Here is a 23,212-nt window from a genome sequence, read left to right on the forward strand (position 1 = left end):
TCCCACTCTGTGGCTGCCTGAGCTGGAAGTGCCCAAACTCAGCCCCTTGTTTGGGTTTGCATTCCCCAAGCACAGAGATCTCTGCCTCTGAGCGTGCCTGGAATTGCCCCCATTGGAGAAATCCTGTGCAGAGGTCCTGCCTAAAACAGATTGGAATGCAGGAACTGTGGCTGTGGTTCTGCCTGTCTCCTGTCCCCTGCAGGGCTTTGCTCTGCTGCTCCATCTCAGAGCACACCCAGGAAATTCTGCTGGTTTGCATTTCGGCTGCAGGGCTCTGCATTCTGCTGCAAAGCCTGGAAGTTCTGCTGCTGGAAGGTTTTATTTCAGTGGAGATTAGGCTGGGCAAGGCTCCCAGCCCTGGGTCTGGCAGAGCTCAGCCTCTGGGAATGACCACAGAGATTCCCCCAGGCTTTGGGTTCCACAGGCAGAGAACAGCAGGGGCAATCAGGAGCCTTCCTTCACTCAGGGAGCCACAGGAGGAAGTATTTTTGGAGTCATTTATCTGGTTGCTGTTTCTACCCTGAGCAGTGTCCAGTGGTGATGGGTCCAGGTTAAATAAACAGAATAGAATAATAGAATAAATATATAGGTTAAATATTTAAATAAAATAAATATAGGTTAAATAAACTCCAGTAGAATTGGAGTCTCAGGTTGTGAACTGATGGCTGTGAGAAGCAGATACACAACTCCCCTTTTCCCCAGAACTGGTACACAGCACTGCTCTGTGTGTCAAGCTGTCGTTTTCCTGGCAGGGGTTGGGATTCAACAGCCCCATAAAATGTTTTGTGACTGAACAAGTCCCAGAATTAATGCCTGAGTCACCCTCAAAGGCCTGGCTGACCTGCTGCCCCTTTAATCATCACCTACCTTCACGTCCCACTCCAGCAAAGGGACAGAATAAACACAACAAAGCCCAGTTTTTCTATTTAATTTTTAGAGAAGATGGAAAAACGAGCAGCCTATTGGATAAATAACCTCTAAAAACACCTTATTATTGAACACAGAAACTGGAGAATTCACACCTTCTGTGACAGCTCCTGAAGGGAGCAAAGCAGAGCAAAACAGTCTCTCACCGCTCTACTCTGCAACTTGTAAAAACATCTCTCATGCACACACGATTTTTTAACTCCTGTAATTATTTGGGTTGGGAGTGCCATTTTTTTTTGCCCTTGCTGAACTTAATCACTGGTATTTTCAGTCTCTTTCACCATATTCATGTTACAAACTGCACGTTGTTTTGAGTTATTTTTTTTTTCCTGGGCATCGGGGCTTAAGAATTATTTATTATTTTAATTTCATGCTATCTGAATAAGTAGGTGCAGGTATGTCTGTAAGGCCCATGGTTAGTAAGTCAGCTAAGCCAAATTTTGGGTCTTATTTCTCTGTGAAGTTTACTGCAGGTTTCCAAGCAAGGAGAGCCACAGGTGGAGCAGATTGTTCTGCAAATATTTGATGAACCTACTCCATAGTTACATCAGGCTATTATTTTTTTTCCCCACATAAACATTATTCTCCAGATATTACTTACAGCAGCCTTTGGCTCTGCTAAAGAAGCTGGTTACCTTTAGATAACACTTGGTTTATGATCAAGGGAGGTTTTTTTTTTTTTGAAGAGAAGTTTATGTCAGTGCTGAAATAGTTTTCGTGGCTTCCAGGGAAAGGCTGGGCAGTGACAGCTGGGATGTCTCTTGGTGGCACTGCCCCCAACTGACTCTCAGAGGACTGAATACATCTAAAAACTGCAGCTTATCTTGGGCTTTAACACATAAAATGTGTCTCTAACACACCAGCACAACCTGTGGCTTTGTAGGGTTATTTGTCACTACCCCTGATTGTATTGGGGCTGTGAAAGGGATCCAGCACGAGCAAGATTCTCTTTTCATTTCCCTTCCTCTTTCCATGCCTTCTGTGGTTTATTTATCTTTTTTTTTTCCCCTACCCTCTTTACTTCTCTTCTAGTTTCTGATCATTTGATTCCCAAAAAAGGATAAAGTTCTTTTTTGGGGAACTGAATGGGCAGAGAACTTCTGGCACTTGGGATTCGCTTGCTGTGGTGGAAAACAAACACAAAGACTGGTTATTCTGAGGTAATCCCCAAAAGCCAGCTGAATCACAATTTAAATTTAAACAAATGAGGGTATAGGCCAAAGAGCTTGGATTTTTTTCAAGTCCCAGGGACAATTCAGTGACTGGAAGTTATTTTATTTTCACTTTGCCTCTGTGGCTGTATTTTTGCAATGGCAACGTTTCGTAGAGGGATTAAAACCTTGGATGACATAAATTAGCACCTCTGGAGCTGATCCTGGGGGAGGAGGTGATGGGGGATATACAGCAGTGCTTCCTCAGGGAATTAAACTCCAAAGTTTATTTAACCTGGGAGAGGATGCAGCTGAGATTTTTGGTTTCAAACAAACAAGTGTTTTTTTGAAAGACCTGCTGTGGACAGGGGAGATAAAAGTGCTCTGTTCTGACCCCTGTTACAGACACAAATGTCACCAAGATGGACTTTCACAGCTCCACCTGAGCAAACACTGCCTGGCTGTGAACTCGAAGAACTGCTGGGTTCTGCAGAACCTTATCTGCTGTAACATCAGCCAAGGCATTGCCTGGGAGGTGAGTAATGATTCCAGGGAAATGGAAAGGTCCCGACAACCAGGAGTGCACCTGGAAGCACCAGAAAACCAAATCAGGAACTGTCCAGCCACTTAAACCCCTGGTGGATTAATTCCTGCTCACTGGCATTTCCTAGAGCCTTTCTAGCAGGCAGCTCTTTGTTGCTTCATTGAGATGTGATTTCAGCACAGCCTTTCAGCAAACCTTTTAGTCCTGCTTAAGGGAGGAGGCACAAAGAGATGCAGGAAGAGCGTGGTGGAGAAAATTCCAACTGGAGTTTTTCAGGGGGCTCAAAAACACTTCAAGTCTCAGGGTTTGTGAGGATGAAAAATATTTTTGGCCCCTGTGTGGACCTTTGAAGGCAGGTTAGTGTGTGTTTCTCTGCCTCCAGCAGCCAATTAGCTGCGAATACCTTTCTAGAGGTAATTGTGAAGGATTCAAAAACTGGTTACTCAGCAGCAGCAAAGGGATCCAGGGGGGTTTTGTTGAAAACAGAGCAAACCCGAGCCAAACTTAATATTTAAAATCTGCCACCGGATTTTTGTGTTAATTCCTTCTGCTTCCTCTCCTTCAGACCTGCACTGAGAGTTTCTCTGGGTTCCTGAAGTGGTGCTGGGATGGTTTCTGCCCCTGCTTTATCACACCACACACGTTTCAGGGTTTGTGTTTGGAGATCTCGTTGTGCTTGTTAAAAAAAACAAGACTTCTGTAAACTGACTTGGCTGGTGATGATAGTTAGAGATACCAAACAGAGATAATGAAGAGCTGGGACCTACCCAGGCAGGATTCTCATGGGTGTAACAGCTGGTATGGCCAAGCAGGGAGCAGAGCAGTGCCTGGGGCCCTCCTGAGAGCAACTGGGTAACACCTTCTGGGGGGTTTATCCCTCAGAAGTGATGTGTTATCCACCTCTGAGCCCAGTCTCTTGCTGCTGAGCCGAGTGAACCCCAAAACCGTGCCACTGAAGCCAAGGTGGGTGTGAGTATCTGGGATGCCTGGAAGTCCAGCCCGCTCAGTCCCGAGCCAGAAGGGATTTCTTTAGGGCAGGTCCTGCAGCTTCCAGATGCTGAACTGCATTCTTGGCTTCAGCACAAGTGAAATTTTTGGGTAAACAGGCTGATGAAGTGAGTGTGATGAGGCTCAGCACTGAACTGCAGCTCCTGGTGGTGTTTGGGACAATCTGGGTCCTGGTGATTTCTGCAGCTTGAGAGCTCTGCTGCCCACTTTTCTCTTTCTTGCCTCTCCCCACTGTGATCCCTCTTAAAAGTGCTTGAGAACCCTCGGTTTTTCAGTCAGTGGGACTCCCTTCCCTAAATTTATTTCCTCTGCTCTGCTCCACACAGCTGCAGAAACATGTCTGGGTTTAAATTGAACCCTTCGGCTTCCAAGTTTCTCCAGCCACAAAGAAAGCAGGAAAAATAAAACTCGATGGGTGAGACTGCTCTGAAAGAATCCCAATCTGCCAAGAGCTCAGCCTCTCCCTCTCACTTGGCTCAGAAACTTGGCTCCTCCAGCTCTGCTTGCAGTGCAGCCTGGTTGTCATCACGTGGGGAGAGAAGTGGAGTTATGGGAAGTGGGATAAGGGGTTGTGTGGAGGAAATGTTCATGTTTCTTCTTGAATGGCAGCTGTTGATCCACACTCTCAAAAGGGCTGTGGAGGGTTTTCTTCAGCGCCCAACCCCCCTTGGTTCCTCATCTGAAAAGGTTGAATTCTTTTTGTTTGCCTGTTAGAAGGAATTTTTTTTTTTTTTTTGGTAATATAATTTATTTTCTTTGCTTGTCTGTGGTTTCCTTACAATCATGGCATTGTTCTCTGTTTGACATTATCTGTTTTCATGGGCAGCAGTTCCTGTGCTTCTCAGCTGAGGTTTTTGGGCTCTGGGAGGTGATGGCTTGTTCAAGCAAAATCCAGCAGCCTGGGGGAATCTTGGATGCAGTAACTGTGACTGTGCAGCAAATCCTGATTTCAAGGACACGTTCTGGAGGATAAAAACAAACCAGGAGGTTGATTTTCTGCTGTGGTCAACCTTGGGGGGTGGTACCAGGCCGGGGTGACAGGCTTGGAAATCAGCTGGATCCCTGCAGATTGGGACACCCCTGTGCCAAGAACTTGGGTGCTGTTATTCCATTTGGCAGGAGTGGTGGGAAAGGAGGATGCTGGAGGATTTCTGCCATCCCCAGCTATTGAAAGCAGCTCCCAGAGGAGCTGTTCTGCTTCTGACACCTTCCAGAGTTACTGCTCTGCAACAGCCTCTGTGGAATTTTGCGCTGCTGAAAATCTGGGCCAAAACCCCCTCTCTTCTCTCATTCTTGTCTTGTTTTTACTCTTCCAATTTAACATTTAAGGAGCTTCTCCAGGAATGCATAAAATATCTTCCCCGATATTTTCACCCCTTTTCAATGCCACTTGTCCCCCCTGCAATTTGTTTTTTGGATGTTTCACAGACACAGATGAGCTGCTTGGACTTTGTTGTTTTGGTTTTTTTTTCCACAGTAATTTGTCTGGCTCCTAATTAGAGGTGATGAAAAGAAAGAGGGTTCTCAAATTTCTCATTTTTAAAAAATGAATCCCCTCCCCCAAATTTTGTGATAATGCTGTTGCTTTCTGTGCTCTCAGAAGCCAAACAACACCTTTAGACACTCGTCAGCTTTTAAACTCTGCTTAATTTGCTCTTCCCATGATGGTCCCTTCTGTTGTGAGGGCAGGATGGACACACCAGTACAAAAAACCAAGTTACTGCATGAAATAATATATTTATTGACAGGAAGGAACAATGAAACAATGTAAAGCAACCTACTAACATCAATGCAATTACTGGATAACTTGTAGAATATACTTTAGAAGCAAGTTCATCTTTGAATATATTGAATAAATGATATCTATGAGTAGCTGAAGGTTCCTGTCCTTTCACCTGAATGGTGACTAAAAGAACTTAATATTGTGATCTAGATGATAGTTTTCTGTGCTTCTTTAAAGATATCCTGTGAGGAGAATAATTTTTCTTCCCTGAAAATGCTTGTTGATGCACTTCTTTATCTGTTCAACTCACTGCTTCAGCCTTGGCTCTGTATGTGATGTAGAATTTCTTAGTTTATACTAAAAATAAGGACTCTTGAACTTCCATGGGTGTAGGATCTGATCCCTAAATCCCACAAATAGAAGCTGAGTAACCTGGAAGGTCCTCATTAATTGTCTTCAAAGGAATAAAAATCTCTGCGAGAACAGATGGGAGTTCAAGTGCAAACAGGAAGGAAGAACGAAAGGGGAAAAATAATCAGAGAGGAAAATATTTGTGTTTCCAAGTAAAAACCAGGACAAAAAGGAAAACAAAGAAAAGGCTTCACATGACTGAAACATGAGGGACAGTTATGGAAGGAGAGGAATGATTATTCCATAGGGTTATGCAACTCATCACCTGAATAACAAATTCTCTCTATATTTCTAATGAAATACTGGAAGATTTTGAAGTATTGTGCCTCATTCAGTCTAGAGGAAACACAAAAGAGAACTGTTTAGCTGTTCAGGGCATAAGAGTCATAGGACATGCCCCAAACCCCAGTGGAATTAACTCAAACTCTGCCATTTGGCAGCAAAAGCTAATTCACCTTGTGCAACGTAGCTCTTGGAGCTCAACGCCAAAGGATACCCAGTAGCACGAAAGTAACCTTTTTTACAGGAAGAAAATGCAAAGGGTTTCATTAAAAAAATGGTCCCCAAACATGCTGAGTACTTAACACTGGATCCTGCAGTGGTTCCACGTGGAAAATCTCCCTGGAAAACCAGGAGGGGACACACGTGAGCCAGCGCTGGATCAGTGGGTTTTTTTGGGTTTAGGTTCTGTAAAAGTACATTGCTCCACATGTAGCAAACAGGGAAGTTTCATAGAAACCAGCTGCCTCGCAATCAGAAGTCCAAATTAAATGGTAGGAAGTCTGGGAAGGAATAATCCTTTTAAGTGAGCTAATTTATAGGAATTCTACCGAATAACCTGATTTTCTGTCAGCACAGGGTAAGTTAAGCTCCTCATCATCCTTCTAACTTGCAAAATTGCTTTGTATAAAGAGCAATCCTTGAAAAGTGTTTATTACATATTTAAATTTTATAAATTTAAATTTTATAAAGGCAAAATCCTCTGTTAGATCACCCAGAGTGAAAGGAACCAATTCCAAATATTTTGTCCCAGACTTCACCTACAATCCATCATTGGTACAAATTCTGATTGCATAAATAAAAAAAGCTCGATTTTTGTTGAAAAAAAACATGCTCAGTAAGAGTGTGTATGTTTTATTTTGGAGAGGTTTTCTGATAGGACTGCCTTAAAGAGTGACAACCCTTGGACAAATTCAGAGCCAGACTGCAGAAAGTATTAAATGCTGCTCATCAGACTCTGAATTCCCAGAGCTCATGTTTGAAAGGACAGATTGCCTGAGACTTTCAGCACATCTGAACATTAAACTCAGAGTGTAGAGACTAAATCTTACACTGGTAACCCTCAAGACTAGGCCCTGGATGGCTAAAAACAAGGAGGTCTTTATCTTAAATTAGGCACCCACATCAACAACCATGAGCCAGCAGAACAGCTCCAACTCAGACTTCAGGAGAGAAGCACGAGAGCTCGGCTTGGTGAGGAAATTGAGGCCCATTCATTCCCCGACACTGAATTCCTAATCCTGGTGAGACCTGCCGGGAGGATTCCCCCCGGTCCTTAGTTTGCAGATATTCCCAGCTGGAGACTCGTCCTGCCTGTGCTCTGGTTGTCCCTGGGCAGCAGCCGGAGCGTGGGGGGAGTTGGGGGAGGAGAGTCCTCAGCATTTCCCTGCAAGGCAACGAACCAACAGATCTCAGCCTCAAATCCCCACGTCTGCTGCCCTGCTTCCTGCCTGGGCTGGGGTCAGGGAGGAGGTTTCCAAGGAAAAGAGGTTCCGTGCCCAGCTACCTTTGAGAATGACGTCAAAGAGGTCCAAGGATGCCACGGGACAAAGCTCAGGGAAGTTCTCTGGTGGTGGGGGACTGGGAATTCCTCTTGGAGCATCCAGCAAGCTGTAAGTCTGTGCAGATGAAGAACCAGAACAGGAAATTTCCAGTTATTATTGAACTGATTTTTTTTTTTCCTGCTGTGTTTTCTCTCCTGCAGTGCACAACTGTAAAGAAGATGGCACCTCAATGGCTTGAAATGTGACTTTTAGTCGGTATTTCTAATTGATTATTATTATATTATTATAATACAATCAGTATAATATAGTATTATTATATAATTAATAACAATTAATATAAATGTTATTATAATATGTTTCTATATTATTTTATTGGGTACTAATATATTATTTATAATGTTATATTTATCCATTATACATTGTATATATAATATATGTATACGTATATATACATATATATGTGTACATAATATATATTATAATACATAAATATATATATAATATATATGATATATAATACATAATATATAAAAACATATCTTATATACTATATAATATATAAATATATAATATAGTATATTATATACATATAATACACCCATATATAATAGATACATAATAATTGTTTTTATATTATTGGGTTCTGGTCCCACTGGTGGGAACTGTTATCTGACAGAGCCAAAAAAGACCCAGGAAAAGATAAAAGAGCTGTAACCTTTTTTATAAGCACCGAATATTTGCTTAATCTTGGCCAAGAATCCTGGAATCTCTGCCAGGTGTTGCATTACAGAGCAGAATTTCACTTTAGAAACTCTGTCCTCTGTTAAGCGCTCAAAGCTGTGCTTTTCCCTGTTGGTGTCTTGTTTCCTGCACCAAAAATTTAGCAAGAGAAGGCAATATTTGATTCTATATATACAAATATAACAGTCCTTAGAGCTGGGATGGGATAGAAGGGTGATAAAAGAGCTTGTGCGGTGCTTTTTCCACGAGAAGGGGATTTTCTGCCCCGTGCAAGGTAGGGCAAGGCTGGAGCATCATCTGCTGTATTGCCAGGGTGGTTTGGCTTCCATCCCTGCCTTGAATTTGCTGGGCTGGATCCCAGAGCCCGTGGGGCTCAGCCCCAGTTACCTCCTGCAGGCTGGGCTGTCCCTGGGCTCTGTGAGCCCGGAGCAAAGCCACGAGCTCCGTGTTCTCCTCCGGCTTCAGGCACGTCGTGGGGCTTGGACAGGGATTCGGTGCCTGCAAAGAACAGCAGAGCTGTGACTGCAGGGGAGTGAGGAAAGCCAAGGCCCCAGAACAGCCTGCTCTGTCCTCACCTGCAGCTCAGCCTTCCCTCCCATCTGCAGCAGGCACTGAATTCCCTCCAGGATTTGGTCCTGCCGGAGTCTGAGGAACCTCCCCATGTCGGTGTCCGCGGGGGTTTTTTGGGATTCTGTCACCAAGGCAGTGTGGGCGAGAGCAGCACAGTGCAGAGGGGTTAAACCTGGACAGAACAGACCGTGGGAATGTCAAACCCAGCGCCTGAGCCCCTCCCTGGAGCAAATCCCTCTCTCTACATTTGGAGTCTGCACTGAGCATCTGCGTGCTTAAGCTTTTCCTCTCACCATAGTGGTCGGGCAGATCGACTTCCACACACACCCCATTGTTTTTGCAGTGTTTCAAAACCTGAAATGAAGAACACCCAGGTAATTCCTGACCTTTGGCAGTGCCAAAATACCCCCTCCTCCCCTGACTCCATCTATTACCAAAGCTAATGTTCAGCTATGGAAACCCTCTGTATATTTTAAACCCCTTTGCCCAACGAAAACTCACCTCTAAGACCCTCAAGTATCCGTTCTGTGCACACAGGTGGAGTGGAGTTTTCCCACAGCTGTCCTGCTCGTTGACATTGGCCCCCAGGGATATCAGGTCACTCACCATCAGGTGCTGGTTCTTCTCTGCAGCAAGATGTAAGGCAGTCTGGGAAGGGAAGAAGGGGAAAAAGTTGGTGTGAAAGGCAAAAAATAGTTGTTGTGAAAGTCAAGAAGTAGTTTTAAAACAACAATGCTTGTTAGAGAATGAGGTGAAGAGTTGGGACTTGTGCTAATACTTGCTCCATCACTCCCTCCCTGTTCCTGTTTTCCCTTCTTTTCCAGGATACCCTGTCCCAAAGGACGCTTGGAGCTCGACTGGGGTTTGAGAGATGAGACAGAAAATGACCTTAGTCCTGGAAAATTATCATTCCTACCCGTTTCTCTGCATCCTTCTCATCGATCTTATTTAGGGATGCAAATCTCTGTGCCAGGGCATAAGTCAGAGCTCTTCTTCCCTGAGCAACAGCCTTGTGCAGCAGCCTGGAATAGAACTCAATTTGGAACAATTAGAAGGTAAAACAGTGGTTAAAATACTCAGAATTAACAAGGAGAATGTATTTTAAAGCATGAAACGTTCAGGGTGGCAAATGCCAGAATCTTGGGATATTTAAGCATTTATTTAGTCCCTGTATTAGCAATGGAGTTGCTGATTTTGTCTGCCAGGATTTTTTGCTCCTCCCAGTAAATTTCAATACAAATGAATGTATTTCAGTAAAAAAAAAATGTGGAGACCTGTTGCCATTCTCATCAGGAGCAAGCAGTTTGTCCGCTGGGATGTTTCTCAGCAAACTCTCTTCCCTGTGCAGCTGGAACTGGAAGAAGGAGATGGCAGAGAGGTCCTGCTGGCTGAAAGAAACTGGGGCCGACTTCAGGTGTCCAACTTCAGCATCTGCAGAGCCCGTGTGAGCTCCCAGGAGCACCTCTGATGGGTTGAAGTGTGCAGGTGTGTTCTGGGAAGAATTCCTCGGGAATTCCTCCAGGGAGCCTGCGTGTGCCCCCTGGATCCACCAGCTGCTCTCCTTCTCCCTCATCCTCGAGGACGTTCCAGGTGAGCTGGGCACCTGCACGTTTTTCTGGTCACCGTGGAAAGAATTCTCTGCCACTCCCCTCGGTGCTGGGTGGAAATCTTTAAAGCAGCAGCCTGGGTGCAGCCTGGTGGAGCTGTGCTGCCTCTCCTTGCTCCCCGCAGGTTCCCACCGGGAGCTTGGCGGATCCGGGGAGAAGCCCTGCCCAAACCCAGCTGGCACGGGGCACAGAGACTCCTCCTTCAGCTGGCTTTTGTTCAGATCCTCCTGCAGCACCTCCACCAGGATATCAAGGTCCTCTAAGCCTTTCAGGGTTTGCCCAACGCTCTGCTTGCTCTGAAACAGCAACAAAACCGGGGAGGGCGGAAGAGGGGGGAGGGAAATCAGGCATGAAGTGTCCTGTTCTCCCTCGGTGATAGAACAGGAATTATGCCCCAGGAGGCTGGCAGAGCGGGCCTGAAGGTGTTATGCATACCTGTCTAAGTTGTTTCTCTGTATAAGGGTGAGCTCTTCTCTTCTCTGCTGGAAAGAAAGGAAGAAACAAGTTATCTCGAGCTGATGAGGGGAGAGATACACACAGGAGATATTCCCATCAGAAGTTCTGCCCCAGATAACAGGTAACACACACATGGTGGTGATGCACAGCTAACCTGCCTCCTGTGGTTTAAGGGGAGCTGGGAATCACAGGTTGGACTCAATGATCTCAGAGGTCTTTTCCGACCTGATTGATTCTGTGATTCCACACATCATGGGAGAGAATTGTTCTGGCTCTTTGGGTATCTATCATGGATAATCCTACTGGAAAACAAGGCTCTGTTACCCAGAAAGGAGTTTCCAAACCTGTTTTTCCCGAGGATCCTTTGGTTACCATCTTCATTGATGAGGTTTCCTGGGGAGACAAAACCACCCGACTCAGTTTGAGATGGTTACACAGGAGAGGAGATGAAACAGTGGCAAACACTGTGACATGAACAAAGTCAGCTGTCTGCTGTGCCACCTTATTTTGCTCAGCACAGATTCTGTGGGGCAATAGATTTCCATGGGTGGGTAATTCATGGCAGCCTTATAAAGATCTTTACATCAAACCAAGCATCTGGGAGTCCTCGACCTCCCTGGGCTGTTTTATCAGGTTGTTCAGAAACCTGGGCTGCTGGAGCATTATTGTTGTTGGTTCTTGGGCCACCTTTGGCCTGATTCCATGATCTATGGCATGAGTGGTCCTTGCTGTCACTCCCTCAGAACTGTTCCTATCACAGGCCCTCACCCTGTTCAAAATTTGGTATATTCTCCACCTTCACCCAAAGGTTTGGTGGCTGGGAGAGGCAGCAGCCGTAGGTGTAACCTCTCCAGGACGCTGGGAGTGTGATGTGTGTGCACCAGGCTGGGATTTTCTAAACTCAGAGAGTCCTCACCTTGCTGTGAGCTGGGTCCAAGCCTTTGGAAAGCCGAATATTCCTCAGTAATTCCCGCACTGGCATCTTTACTCTCACACCCATGTAGCGCTTCTGAGGGGGATCAGAGCTAAGTTCAGAGTCTGGAAAAGTCATAACACGATGCTTAAAGTAACACAGTTCTGTGAGTTAGAAGAGTGGGAGGATGAGGTGGCCCTGAGGGACCACCTGTGATTCCAACGTTCATCATCAGTTGTGGGGAAACAACTCTGGCCCTCCTTTCTGCTTAAAAATTCCTTTAATAAATTCCTTCTCGTTTTTTCTCTGTGCCCTTTATCTGAGGGATGCCACAGTGACCTGGAACACGTGTTTGCTTTTGGGGAATGTGTCAGCACAGTTTAGATCTCTGGCCCTCTTAGTCATGTTCTAATTTTCCTGTGTTGTGGTAAGCCTGGCTTGGCAGTTTCCTGCCCTGTGGTTTGTTGTACTGTTATCAGGGGAGCAATAAGGAACACCATGGTTTCAGGACCAAGCCAGTGATGCTCTGTCCCGTGGCTTAGTGGTTCTCAGTGTGTTTGCAAGTCAGCGTGGTGTGATCCAAAGGGAAACAACGATTTTCCCTACTCAAACTAAATAGTTATTTGAGAATATATTTTGTTGTCCAAACAAGCTGGTCTTTGTCAAAACAAGCTGCTCTGTGACTGTTTGTGTTATGTCTTCTTGTACTTGTATCCCCAAACTTGAAAGACTTGCCCAGATTAGGAGCTTAAATGCATTTGCTTTTGAAACACCTTTTATGTAACACTGTTGTTGGTGTCCCTGTCCTGTGTCCCCCCCCCACTCGGGAATAGTCTTCTTCATACAGAATGGATTCAGTAACACTACAAAATTGGGGGTTTAATGCGTTAGATCACGGTCTTCCCACTTGGTGAGCACATCAAATACACCCTGGAGAAAGCCACTGCTCCAGAGGAGCCCGAGTGCTGGGAATGAGAGCGTGGGATACGGAGCGAGGAGTCATCCGGCAGCAACGCTGGCTGGAGCAGGGAGAAGCTCCTCTTCCCAGCCCAGGGAAAACCAGCACTTGTGATTAAACACACTTATGTTAACACAGCAGCCTAAAGTGAGAGAGGTGCACGGGGTGAGCGGATCCTGCTGCTGGAGGAACCAGCGCTGAGTAACCCACGGGGTGCCTGTACCCACATTCCCAAATCCCTGGGAGTTCTCTGCAGCAGCTGCTGGACTCCGGCTAAATCCCGGGGAGGAGAACCCTGGGAGCTCAGCAGATGGGAGCAGTGCAGCTCCCCGGGCTCGGGATGTCTCCGAGGAGGCAGGATTGGCATGGAAACCAGCCACACAAGATGTGGTTTCTAGTTGCGTGGTATTGTTTCCCTTCCCTGCCCCGGGCGCTGAGAGCTGACACCCCTTCAGCAGCAGCCTCTGAATCCCCAGCAGCAAATGGTGCCTTTGGAACACATATGGAATTGTTGCTTTGTGCTAAGATTTCTGGCTTTTCTCAGTGTTTAACCTATCACTGAATAATTAAAGCACAGAGACCTCAAAAAACATAGTTTATTTCTCAGACTATGCTAGATATGGAGATGATCTTTTTTTTTTTTTTTTTGGACTGGTGTTTTGACAATGAATTATTTACTATTTGTAGGGTATTTTAAAGGCCTCCCTGCAAAGCTTTCTAAAAATTGCTAATATATTGTTGTCTTAAAAGATTTTCCAGTAAAAAAATGCTGTATGATGGATGAGGTTACATGCCCAGATGCATCCTAGAAGCTGAAGACTCTACAAAAGGCAATGATTCACCAAACACACTTTTGGAAAGTTAATCACTCAGAAGGTCACACCTTTTACCTTGCTGTTCGATTCAGAACTGGAATGTAAACGAGCAGCAAAGTGCTGGAGGTGGACAGGAATGGTGGGGTATTGAGCATCCTCTACAAAACAGGGTAATTTCTGGCTTCAGCAGCAGGACACAACAAAAATGCCAGCAGGGCTGAGCAGGAGAACGTGCTGAACATCTTTGATTCTCCTGGCACAGGAGCTCTGGGCTGGCACCAGGGGAGCCCCCAGCCCACTGTGCCTTCTCAGGTGGTGAAAGAAGCAGAGAGCAGAGAATGTGAATAAAGGGTTTCTCTTACCAGCAGGAGCAGACATCTCTCGGGGTTCACGTGAGGGAGGAGGGCAGAGCTGGGGACTGGCAACATTCAGTTCAGTTAATCCAGAATCTGGCAGCGACGGGCTCTGTTGAAAACAGCTTTTGGGACTGGCAGTTTCTCCAGGCAGTGGAGATCCCTGGCCTGGGCTGTAGCCACAGATTTCGGGTTCACCCATGTTTTGGTTGACCAGCAGCTCAGGACTCACGCAGACAGTTTGCAACATTTCCACTGGGTGGGCAGAAAAAAAGATGGAAAAAAAGAAGAGTGGAGGGAAAAAACCCCTTTTCAGTTATGTTAAAAAAAAAAAATAAAAATCAATCCAGTTTCACATTGAGACCACGGTAATTGTATTTAATTCTCCAATGTAATTAGCCCCTGGGAGCTGGGTCCAGCTTCCCTCCTCTCTTTCGAGCAGCAAGTTGTTGCAGTTGCAGAATAAAACCAGCTTTGGAATCCCAGCAGCCACTGGAAGCAGCTTTTGAGAGTTTCTTGGCTGCAGTTCTCCCTTGCTCTTTATACTCAGGTATGGTTCAGCCTGGGAAGGCTCCACCCTCTTTCCTAACAATCCCGAGCAGCTGATGAAGAAATTACTTTTCCCAGGAAAAGCTTAGCTACAGGTTGAAAAATATTTTTTCTTTATGCATGAAAAGGAAAAGTTAAATTCCAGTTGATTTACTGCAAAATGCACGGGTGGGGAAAAGGAACCTCTGGCTTGGAGTGGTTGACAGGACTGTGCAAACAAGTGATCCTGAAGTTTTGGGAGTTCTTTTCTCAGTTTTTAGCTGGGACAGAGTTAGTTTTCTTCTTAGCAGCTGCTGCAGTGCTGTGCTTTGGATTTAGTGTGAGGATAACGTTCACACCACGCTGATGTTGCAGTTGTTGCTCAGTAGAGTTTACCCTAAATCGAGGAATTTTCAGTGAGGGGGGGCAGAAGAAGCTGTGGGGGACTGGCTGGGCAGTGGGTGCTGAGACACTGTATTGTGTTCACCTGCTTTATTTGGGGTTTATTTATCTCTCTCTCCCCTCTCTCTCATTCCCATTACTATTTATTATTGTTATTTTCACTTCTATTATTTACTTTATTTCAATTATAGAATTGTTCTTATCACAACCCAGAGCTTTTTTTTGCCTTTTCACAGCTCTCCTCCCCATCCCACCAGGGGATGTGAGCTGTGACTGTGGGGTGTTTTATTCCTGTGGGGTTAGACCATGACAAATGGGGACACTTCTTGTAGGGAATCTGTTTCCCTGTCACAAGGAGGCCTCAGGATCACATTTAAAATCCATCCTCATGTCCCTGGGAAATGTATTTCATTGTACCATCTTGTGGGCTCTTGCCACTTCAGCTCAACAAGCAGATAACTAGATAAGTATCTAGTTTGGAAAAAAAGATTACAGCGCTTATCAAATGCATCTTCTTCCTTGGCTGTGCCCTGGAAGGCATTCCAGCTTTACTCCCAGGCAATATCACCTTATGGATCAGGCTGAGCAGAGAGGAGCCAGACTTTCTGGGGCAGATTTAGAAGGACAATATCAAATCTGTGTTTGAGTTTAAACTGGGCAGTGACTCCTCTCCCTGACCTGCACAATCCCCTGTCTCCTGCTTTCTCTGTGCTGGGAGCAATAACTGCAGGCTCAGGGATGTTGAAAGGATTATTCAGGTATTGATCAAAGGAGATTTGATCTGCTTGTAGAACAAGGAACTGATCTGCATTGCAGAGGCACTGGGAGGGCTGTTACCTGGCTCCCTGCCCCACACATTCACTGTCTAGTAATGGAACTGCATTTGGAGCTGGAAAACAGGAGTGGATGGGGCTGCTGCATCCACATCCACAGGGATTTCACCTGGCAAGGGCTCTCTCTTATCCCTGTGGAATCCACAGGGCCCTGCAGGTCGTGTTCAGGGATTAAAGACACGGAGAGCCAGTATTCCAGTTTATTCCTTAGTGAATTGTAACCTGTTTGCTGAAGGGAAGGGACTTGTTAAAGGATATTTCAGAAGTTAAAAGGTTATCTACCTTTCTGATGCTGAGACAGCCACAAGGAGTGTCTGTTTTTAGCTAAGGACACATCCTGCTCTATTTTGGTAAATATTTTCCTTTCGTTTCACTCCCTTTTCCTTATTGAATGTGTGAGTGTAGGTCAGGCTGGAGCCAGGAGCCGGTCCCTCAGTGACAGGAGACACTTTTATTCTGGAAATGGTCCTGTGCAAGTCAGTAGGATGAGGCAGCAGTAAAGGAACTCCTCAACACTTGCATAGGTGGGAGAATTTGGCCAACTGCAAGCAGGAAATTGCTGCTGTGAGTCATTGCATTTATGGGGCAGTAAATCACAGCAGAGATTTCTCATCTTTCTATTCCCTTCCATCCTCCCATATGTTGAATAGTTTTCACTGCTTGTTTACAATCTGTGATTACATCCACAGTAAAACAGAAATCAGCCTGGCTTTTTTTTTTTTTTTTTTTTTTGGTGCAGAAAGGACCAAACTGCAACCCCGTGGCCATGAGAAGAGAAGCAGATTTTCAAAGCTGGCACCAAAAACCTTGGAACGTGGCCACTGCAAGAAATGATCTCCGAGGCTTTGTTTGACTGGGAACCTCGTGGTTCTCCTGCTTCCAGCCTCAGAAGTTCCTGATATTTGAAGTGAATCCTTTGTTACTCTAATTTCAAATAGCTCTTATGAGTCTTTATTACGTAAACAAGCCCTGCTGGGTATGAGCTGTCCATTTACAGCTTCACCTCTGTCTGTTCAATAGCAACTTTGAATTTGGACCCTCTAATAATGCTCCATCATGTCCTCTTGTGTATCCATCAAGGCAGGGCAGGTTTCAGCATGAACAGCAAGCAGAGAGATCCCAAATATGACTTTCCAGGATTTGTGGATACTGCTGCAGTTGGTACCTCTTGATTCCCACAGCTGTGGGCAGAACTATTCAGCTTATTACCCAGTGAAACCTGGGCTGGGAAAAGGATTTTCTACCGGGGGTGTAGAATATATTCATTATCTTCCACAGTTTTAGTGATTTCTGCTTTTATAACTATCTATTCTAAGAAGGGGAGACAATTTCAGGCACTGAAGGTGTAAGAAATGAGGATATGAGTGTGAACATTTGGGTGAGGGTCTTCAGTGACCAGCTGGGGAAGGGGGTGAGGTCAAAACACAGGTTTGGGTGTGAACAGAGCTGTCTGAGCTTTTAGGAAGGACAGGTTTGCAGTGCAGGAGTTGCTGCATGCCAGGCCTTTCGTTGGGGGGAGTTTTTGTTCCTGGTGTAATTACTGATAGACTGATTTAGGAATTCTGATTGCTGCTGCTGCAGTTTCAGCAGACACAGCCGTGACCACCTGGAAGCTGCTGGGATTCCAGTTCCTGTCCAACCCCATCCTGCAAGTCTCTCTCTCTCTCCATGCAAACTTTCAGGGTGTGCTGGCAGTGGGTTGAGCTGCCTTTCTCTCTCTGGATGGAGGGGGAATGCTCTCCAGCTTCCTCCATCCCTTGTTGCTACATGTTCCCATGCACACACCCACCTCAGCGGCATGTGCTGGGTTAGGTGTTTGTCTGCCTTTCCCTTTGGATGCTGCTGCTTTGCCAACTGTTCACTCACCTGACTGTGAAACTGTTTGCAAAGGTTTCCTTTATTAATGTTCTCTTTTGCATGTGGAGGGATTAGGAGCTGGTGGGATTTGCACTGGTGTAGGAAGAGAGGATGAGGCTTTCCCCCACACACGCTTTCAGTGTCTGATTGGATTACAAATAAAACATCAAGAGCTATTTTAAAGCTCATCCTTAAAGAGAATTATGCACATAATTCCCTTTAAAGTTGAGCAGCAGTCCTGTGTAAATAGGACCTGAACTAAATGGATGACTGGTAATTTAAAAGGCTGAATAAAACTCAGCACTGGTGTGGAACATGCACGGGTTCTCCTCCTGAGTGTCTCTCCTGGGAAGTTCTCTGCTCTGCAGGCTCCATTTGCATGCCCTCAATGGAAAGCTGGGATGATGCTGTAACTGGGATGTGCCCTGAGCCTGTGCTGGCAGGGACACGGGGTTGTGACATGTTTTGCCACACACTTTCACAGTAAACACTCTGCCTCGTTATCCACGCAGAGACAGGGCATGGGGTGATGTGGGGTGACTGCTGACAGAGTCCTGGGGCTGAGGCTTCAGAGAGAACCAACTCTGAGGGCAGATGTCAGTGCTGAGCAAGTGAACCCTGGCAGCTCCCAGGCACTTCCACGAGTGAGACGTGAACTCCATGTACCTCTTGTGCAGCACAAAACTGCTCCAAGGCAAGACTGATCTGTCTTAGTCATTCTGATCTCCTTGGAATGCCTGCTCTGGTCCTGCTGTCCTGCTCTCCTGTGGCTTTGGTGTATTTTCACTCGGTGGTGGTGATTTTCTTCCAGTAACCATTTGTGCTCTGCTGTCCCCTTGGGTGACAGAAGTAGAACATGGGACATGGACAAGGTCAGTTGGCACATGTTGTGCCTTCTAAATCATTCCACCTTCACTTAGGGACGCTGTGTGATGTCACCTCACCTATGCTTTCCCTCACACTGACCATCTTCCCTGAGAAGGGAGGGTATCCAAAGGATTCCTGTTGATTTGTTTAATTCCAGCTGGGTTTATCTCTGTCCTGAAGAAGCCATGCCCCTTGTTTTGTACAGGCAGCTGAGTTTCCCCACCCACAGCCCACGGGTCTGAGGGCTGAAGGCACCAGGGCTTGTGAAACAGTCTGAAATCTGCAGAACCATCCTCTCTGTGGAGGATGAAAATCCCCAGTGAAGGCAGGAGAGGACAAGTGGGTCACAGCTCTGATGAATCACAGAGGTTGGAAAATATCTCCAAGGTCATCAAATCCAACCTTTGACTGATCCCCACCTTGTCAACTAGACCAGAGCACTGAGTTCCATGCCCAGTCACTCACTGAACACTTCCAGGGATGGTGACTGCCCCACTTTCCTGGGAAGCCCATTCCAGTGGTTAATCACCCTTCCCACGAAGAACCTCTTCCTGATATCCAGCCTGGACCTCTCCTGACACAACTTGAGGCTGTTCCCTCTCATCCTGTCCCTTGTTCCCTGGGAGCAGAGCCCGACTTCCCCCTGGCTGCACCCTCCTGTCAGGGAGTTGTGGAGAACAAGAAGGTCCCCCCTGAGCCTCCTTTTCTCCAGGCTGAGCCCCCCCAGCTCCCTCATGGGACTCACTCTCCAGCCCCCTCACCCTGACAATGGTGACAGTGTCACTGCCACTTTTTGCATGATTTCTGTTGTTTCATTTCCAAGAGCTGTCCGTGCCTGACTCACCTGCAGTGATGCTCCATGGTTACCTCTGTTTTCCTTGGATTCAGAGATGGCAGGGATGGCATGTTCAGACTGTATTTACCCACCTGAAATCCTCCACCATGACAAAATCTCTCTCTTGTTGGGCTGTTTGACTTGGTCCCCCTCAGATATGAACCAAGAGGTTCCCCAGGTTCACCTCTTCAGACCTCGAAGCAAAGCTGGTTCTCCTGCCTGACATCACCCTCTGATGCTGCCTGGAGGGATCAGATGCAGTTGATTGTTGATGACATCCAGGTGTCTCCTATTCCTGAGGAATTGCAGGTGATCAGGGGTGAAGAAACTATTTTAACCTGCCCAGGATGGGGTTTGGTTTCCTCCCAGCACAGCTCTGAGAAGCATCAGCCTCCACGCAGAGGAACGTGGCTGTGTGCCTGATTTTCGGTGTGCTCCTGGAAGGGTGAGTAAGGAAAGAGACTCTGAGCTGCCATGGAAGTGCTTTTGAGGTGTTTGTTGTCTGAACTGAGCTGTTGACCTAAAAGTGGCTGTTCTGATCCGTTCTGTGAAGCAACAGTGACCTCCCATGGGCACAGATGAGCTATCACTGTGTTAAGTTTCTGTTCCATTGGCTTGACAAATCCATTATGGAATCGATCACCCAATCCCAAACAATGTGCAGCACTTCCCAGCTTTCCAGACAACCAGCCAGCCATGGGGTCAACCTTGTTTTCCACCAGTTTATGCCTGCACAAATATCCATCAAATGGAAGGCAAAAGTTTAAATGTAGAGGCCTAACAGGCATAGAGAGACAAAAGGGATAAATCCCACTATTATGGAACACTGTGATGATTCTTCCTTTGGGTGCTTCTCGCTTTAACCAGTTTTTCAGTGAGAAAGTTTTTTTGTCAGATAGATTTTGAGAAGGTGCTTTTTTTTTTTCCCCCCCCTCTTGTGTTTTCCTTGCCAAAGCAAACCTTTAGGAACCACAGAGAAGGATCTGTAGCCTAAAGCCTGCTTTCAAAGGCAGCTTGTCTGTGCCTTCCCAGCTGCTGAGTGCTTGCAGATGCTGGTTTTCCAGCAGGTTGGAATTTGCAGAGTCTGGTTCTTCTGGAAATCTGAATGTTTAGTGGGCCAAGCAAAATTATTTTTGGAAACAAAGTGGTTTAAAGATGTTTTGTTTTCCCAAGTCCTCGGGCCGTGGTCTTGTTAAATTTTGGGAGGGTTGTCCAGAGTTCCACCTGCTGAGAACAGGGCTCCTGGATATTTGTTCTTGGCATTGTTTTTTATTCCTTCATCACTTCAGAAACAAAGTACATTTAGCTCTTCTGTTCAGAACTAAGTGATGATTGAGGAACTGTGGGTTGTTGTGCCTCAGGCTGGACTGGCTGCACAGAGGCAGACAGAGACTCTGTGAACTGAACCCACGGGGGTGCTGCTTCTAAAATGGAAGCCAGATATATTTATGCAGAGGAACTGGCACAGGAGAGGAAAAAAAAATGATCCACATCCATTTGTGTGTACACTGAATAGCTCTAAAATAAATTTTAACGCTGTCAGTATTAAAAATGTTGCTCTGAAATGCACAGATGGTTCATTTTTTTTTTTATACAAATAACCTTCAGACGGTGGGAGTGCCACAGCATCCAACTGTAGCTGCAGGGCACCAGGGGGAAGGGATTTCCAAGCAGGGCTCAGCACTTTCTGTTCCTGGTTGGATGCAGATTTAGGCTGCCTAAACTGTTTTGGGAATTTCTGGCCAGTTATTTTGGTTGAAGGAGGTTGGAGCAGAAAGCTCTGGAAAAACGCAATAATTGGGGTTGACTTTGAGGAAACGTTTTAAAATGTGTTTTTGCAAAAGTGAAAGTGAATTTTAAGAACTTGTTAAAAAAAAAATCCTCAAGTTTAATAAAGCATTTAGACCAGACCTAATGAGCAGTGACTTCAGCATTCCTGGTGCAACCAGGGAACCAAGACAGTGAGTTGGTCTCGGTGTTCACTCTTTCACTTTCACTCAACGATAATTTATTTGTATTTAATTTTTCACCGTCCTTTTAATTCGTGGCCAGTTAAAACCAAAACCAGGTCGAGAAAACCGAGAGGGAGCAACGTGAAGCGTTGTCCTTCTATCCCAGGTGCTGTCACTAGATGGTGCTGGGAATTAGACTGAAGGGAACCCTGGGCAGCCAAAAACCACCTCAGGTACCACCAGAGCTCAGCAGGGAAGGGGAAGGTAGAAGAGGGTGTTGAAATCTCGTGTTGAAGTAAATCCGATATATGAGGGTGATGTGTGAGGCTTTCCCCGTGTTCCCGGTGTCGTTTTAAAACGTGCATCAGTGAGGAATGTGGCAGAAATGTGACTTCTATTGCTTTTCCCTGCCTGTGAAATCAGGGACTCAAATATCCGTGGTGGTTGCTGACCTGGCTGTGACAGGTCCACCCTGAGCTGGAACAAATAGGTGGTGGAAGGGGCAGAGGACTCCCAAAAATGGGGCTGGTCTTTGGTCCTGAGCCAGAACAGTCCAGGGGGGTGCTCAGGTGAAATTGTTCATCTCAAAGGACTTTTGGAAGGTGGCATTTAAATGAGAGTACTGTAGAACACCAGGACTTCTGGCTCTCGCTCTGAATGTCTTTATACTGTTTTTCTATAAATATCAAAGCAATTCCTCCTTTTATTTTACCATCTCTGCATTTCTGAACCTCAGGGTGGAGCTACCCCGGCATCCACACCTTTGGAAATGTCCCCTTTTGTCCCCCTGCAGCTCATGGGGATTGTGAATTTAATTTAGACCTGTCCATCCCCACATTTCAGTCCAACGGGGGCTTTTTCCTGGTTCAGCAGAGGGCAGGCTGGGTTTGAGGGGGGGCTCACTTGGGGTTAAATGCTTCGTGTCCCCGAGCCAGAGCCACAAACACATTTTTTGGGGGGGCCTGGGTGCTCGAGCAGTGCTCTCTGTTTACAGTTGGCCTTTTAGAGGATCCTTTCTGTGCTGGGTGTTTTTGAAACACAATGTCGTGGCTGGGGGCCAGGCCAAACACCGCCTTTCTCTACAGCTCTTTCACAACATTGTCCCTCTCACCTTTTCATTCCTGCCCCTGACAGACACAGGCACGTGGGATCTGCTGCTCTCGGAGAGGCTGGTGCTGCTCAAAGAGCTTTTCTTGCTTGTGCTGAGAAGTGAGTTGTTGCACGTGAACAAAGGTGGGCAAGCTGAGCCCCAAAGCCCTAAATTTTCTGATTATTTCCATGCAGTTCTTTTATCTGCAAGCCCTTCCTCCTCGTTCTTGTTCTGCTTCCATTGGGATGGCTATACAGTGTTTATTAATAATCTGTTTTCTTTCGTTTTCTGCCTAATCTCAGACTTGATGGTGATCTAGTGGAGGATTCACTTAGGGAGATATTTGCCAGGTATTTATGCTTCTGCAACCAAATCCTCAGCAAACCTCTCATCTCAAACAAATAAAAAATCCACATAAGGAATGTTCCTTAATATCTGCATGTCAGGGATTCTGGAGAGAGAGAGAGGGGCAGCCTATTAGTCAGAAACTAGAGTTGAGATGGGCCAAATTGCAAACACTCCCCTATCAACTGTGAAACACATTTAAAATTTGCTTGTTTAGGGTTAATAATTAAAGCAATACATGAGTGGGGATAAGAAAACAAAGGCCCCAAATCCATTTTACCCTTCTGAACAAATACATTGAAAGTCACAAACAACAATGGTTTCTAATCTGGGGTCAAGTTTCAGGCCCTTTTTCCCATACACCCAGATTAGATTTCACTCCCAGTGGCCTTCATCCAAATTCTTTCAGCATCAGAGAAACGACTCCCACTGAGGTCAGTTAATGCAGCCCCACCATGGCTGCACAAGGAAAGGCAGAAATGGTTTTATACAGACATAAAAATGCTCTTTATTCTGTGTGGGGTTGGGTGTGGGGCTGCCTG

At 45.9% G+C, this 23,212-nt stretch overlaps 1 protein-coding gene and 1 long non-coding RNA gene across 2 annotated transcripts; one reads left to right on the forward strand and one right to left on the reverse strand.

Moving 5' to 3' along the window:
* Positions 1 to 2,052: 2,052 nt before the first annotated feature.
* LOC120324081 lies at positions 2,053 to 7,360 on the forward strand. The gene is made up of 3 exons (XR_005565082.1): positions 2,053 to 2,087; positions 2,484 to 2,613; positions 7,160 to 7,360. It is a non-coding gene; the product is annotated as an uncharacterized LOC120324081 (long non-coding RNA).
* Positions 7,361 to 8,478: 1,118 nt separating this feature from the next.
* Positions 8,479 to 14,088, reverse strand: LOC120324078 (NF-kappa-B inhibitor zeta-like). Its single transcript, XM_039385498.1, has 11 exons — positions 13,971 to 14,088; positions 11,839 to 11,960; positions 11,267 to 11,315; positions 10,902 to 10,945; positions 10,134 to 10,762; positions 9,776 to 9,881; positions 9,361 to 9,507; positions 9,153 to 9,213; positions 8,865 to 9,031; positions 8,677 to 8,811; positions 8,479 to 8,484 (listed from the first exon to the last, which is right to left on the reverse strand). The coding sequence occupies exons 1-11, from the start codon at positions 13,984 to 13,986 to the stop codon at positions 8,479 to 8,481; spliced, it is 1,482 nt and encodes a 493-aa protein (XP_039241432.1). The 5' UTR covers positions 13,987 to 14,088.
* Between the last annotated feature and the right edge of the window lie 9,124 nt (positions 14,089 to 23,212).

Source organism: Pipra filicauda, unplaced genomic scaffold, assembly GCF_003945595.2.
Source record: "Pipra filicauda isolate LSUMZ 115617 unplaced genomic scaffold, ASM394559v2 scaffold416_size611912_pilon, whole genome shotgun sequence".
Taxonomy (NCBI): Eukaryota; Metazoa; Chordata; class Aves; order Passeriformes; family Pipridae; genus Pipra; species Pipra filicauda.

Coding starts and splice junctions, on each gene's coding strand:
- LOC120324078 (XM_039385498.1), bottom strand. Junction 10,763..10,901: donor CAGAGAAACAACTTAGACAG/GTATGCATAACA, acceptor TTGCTGTTTCAG/AGCAAGCAGAGCGTTGGGCA. Junction 9,882..10,133: donor CCTGATGAGAATGGCAACAG/GTCTCCACATTT, acceptor GTTCTATTCCAG/GCTGCTGCACAAGGCTGTTG.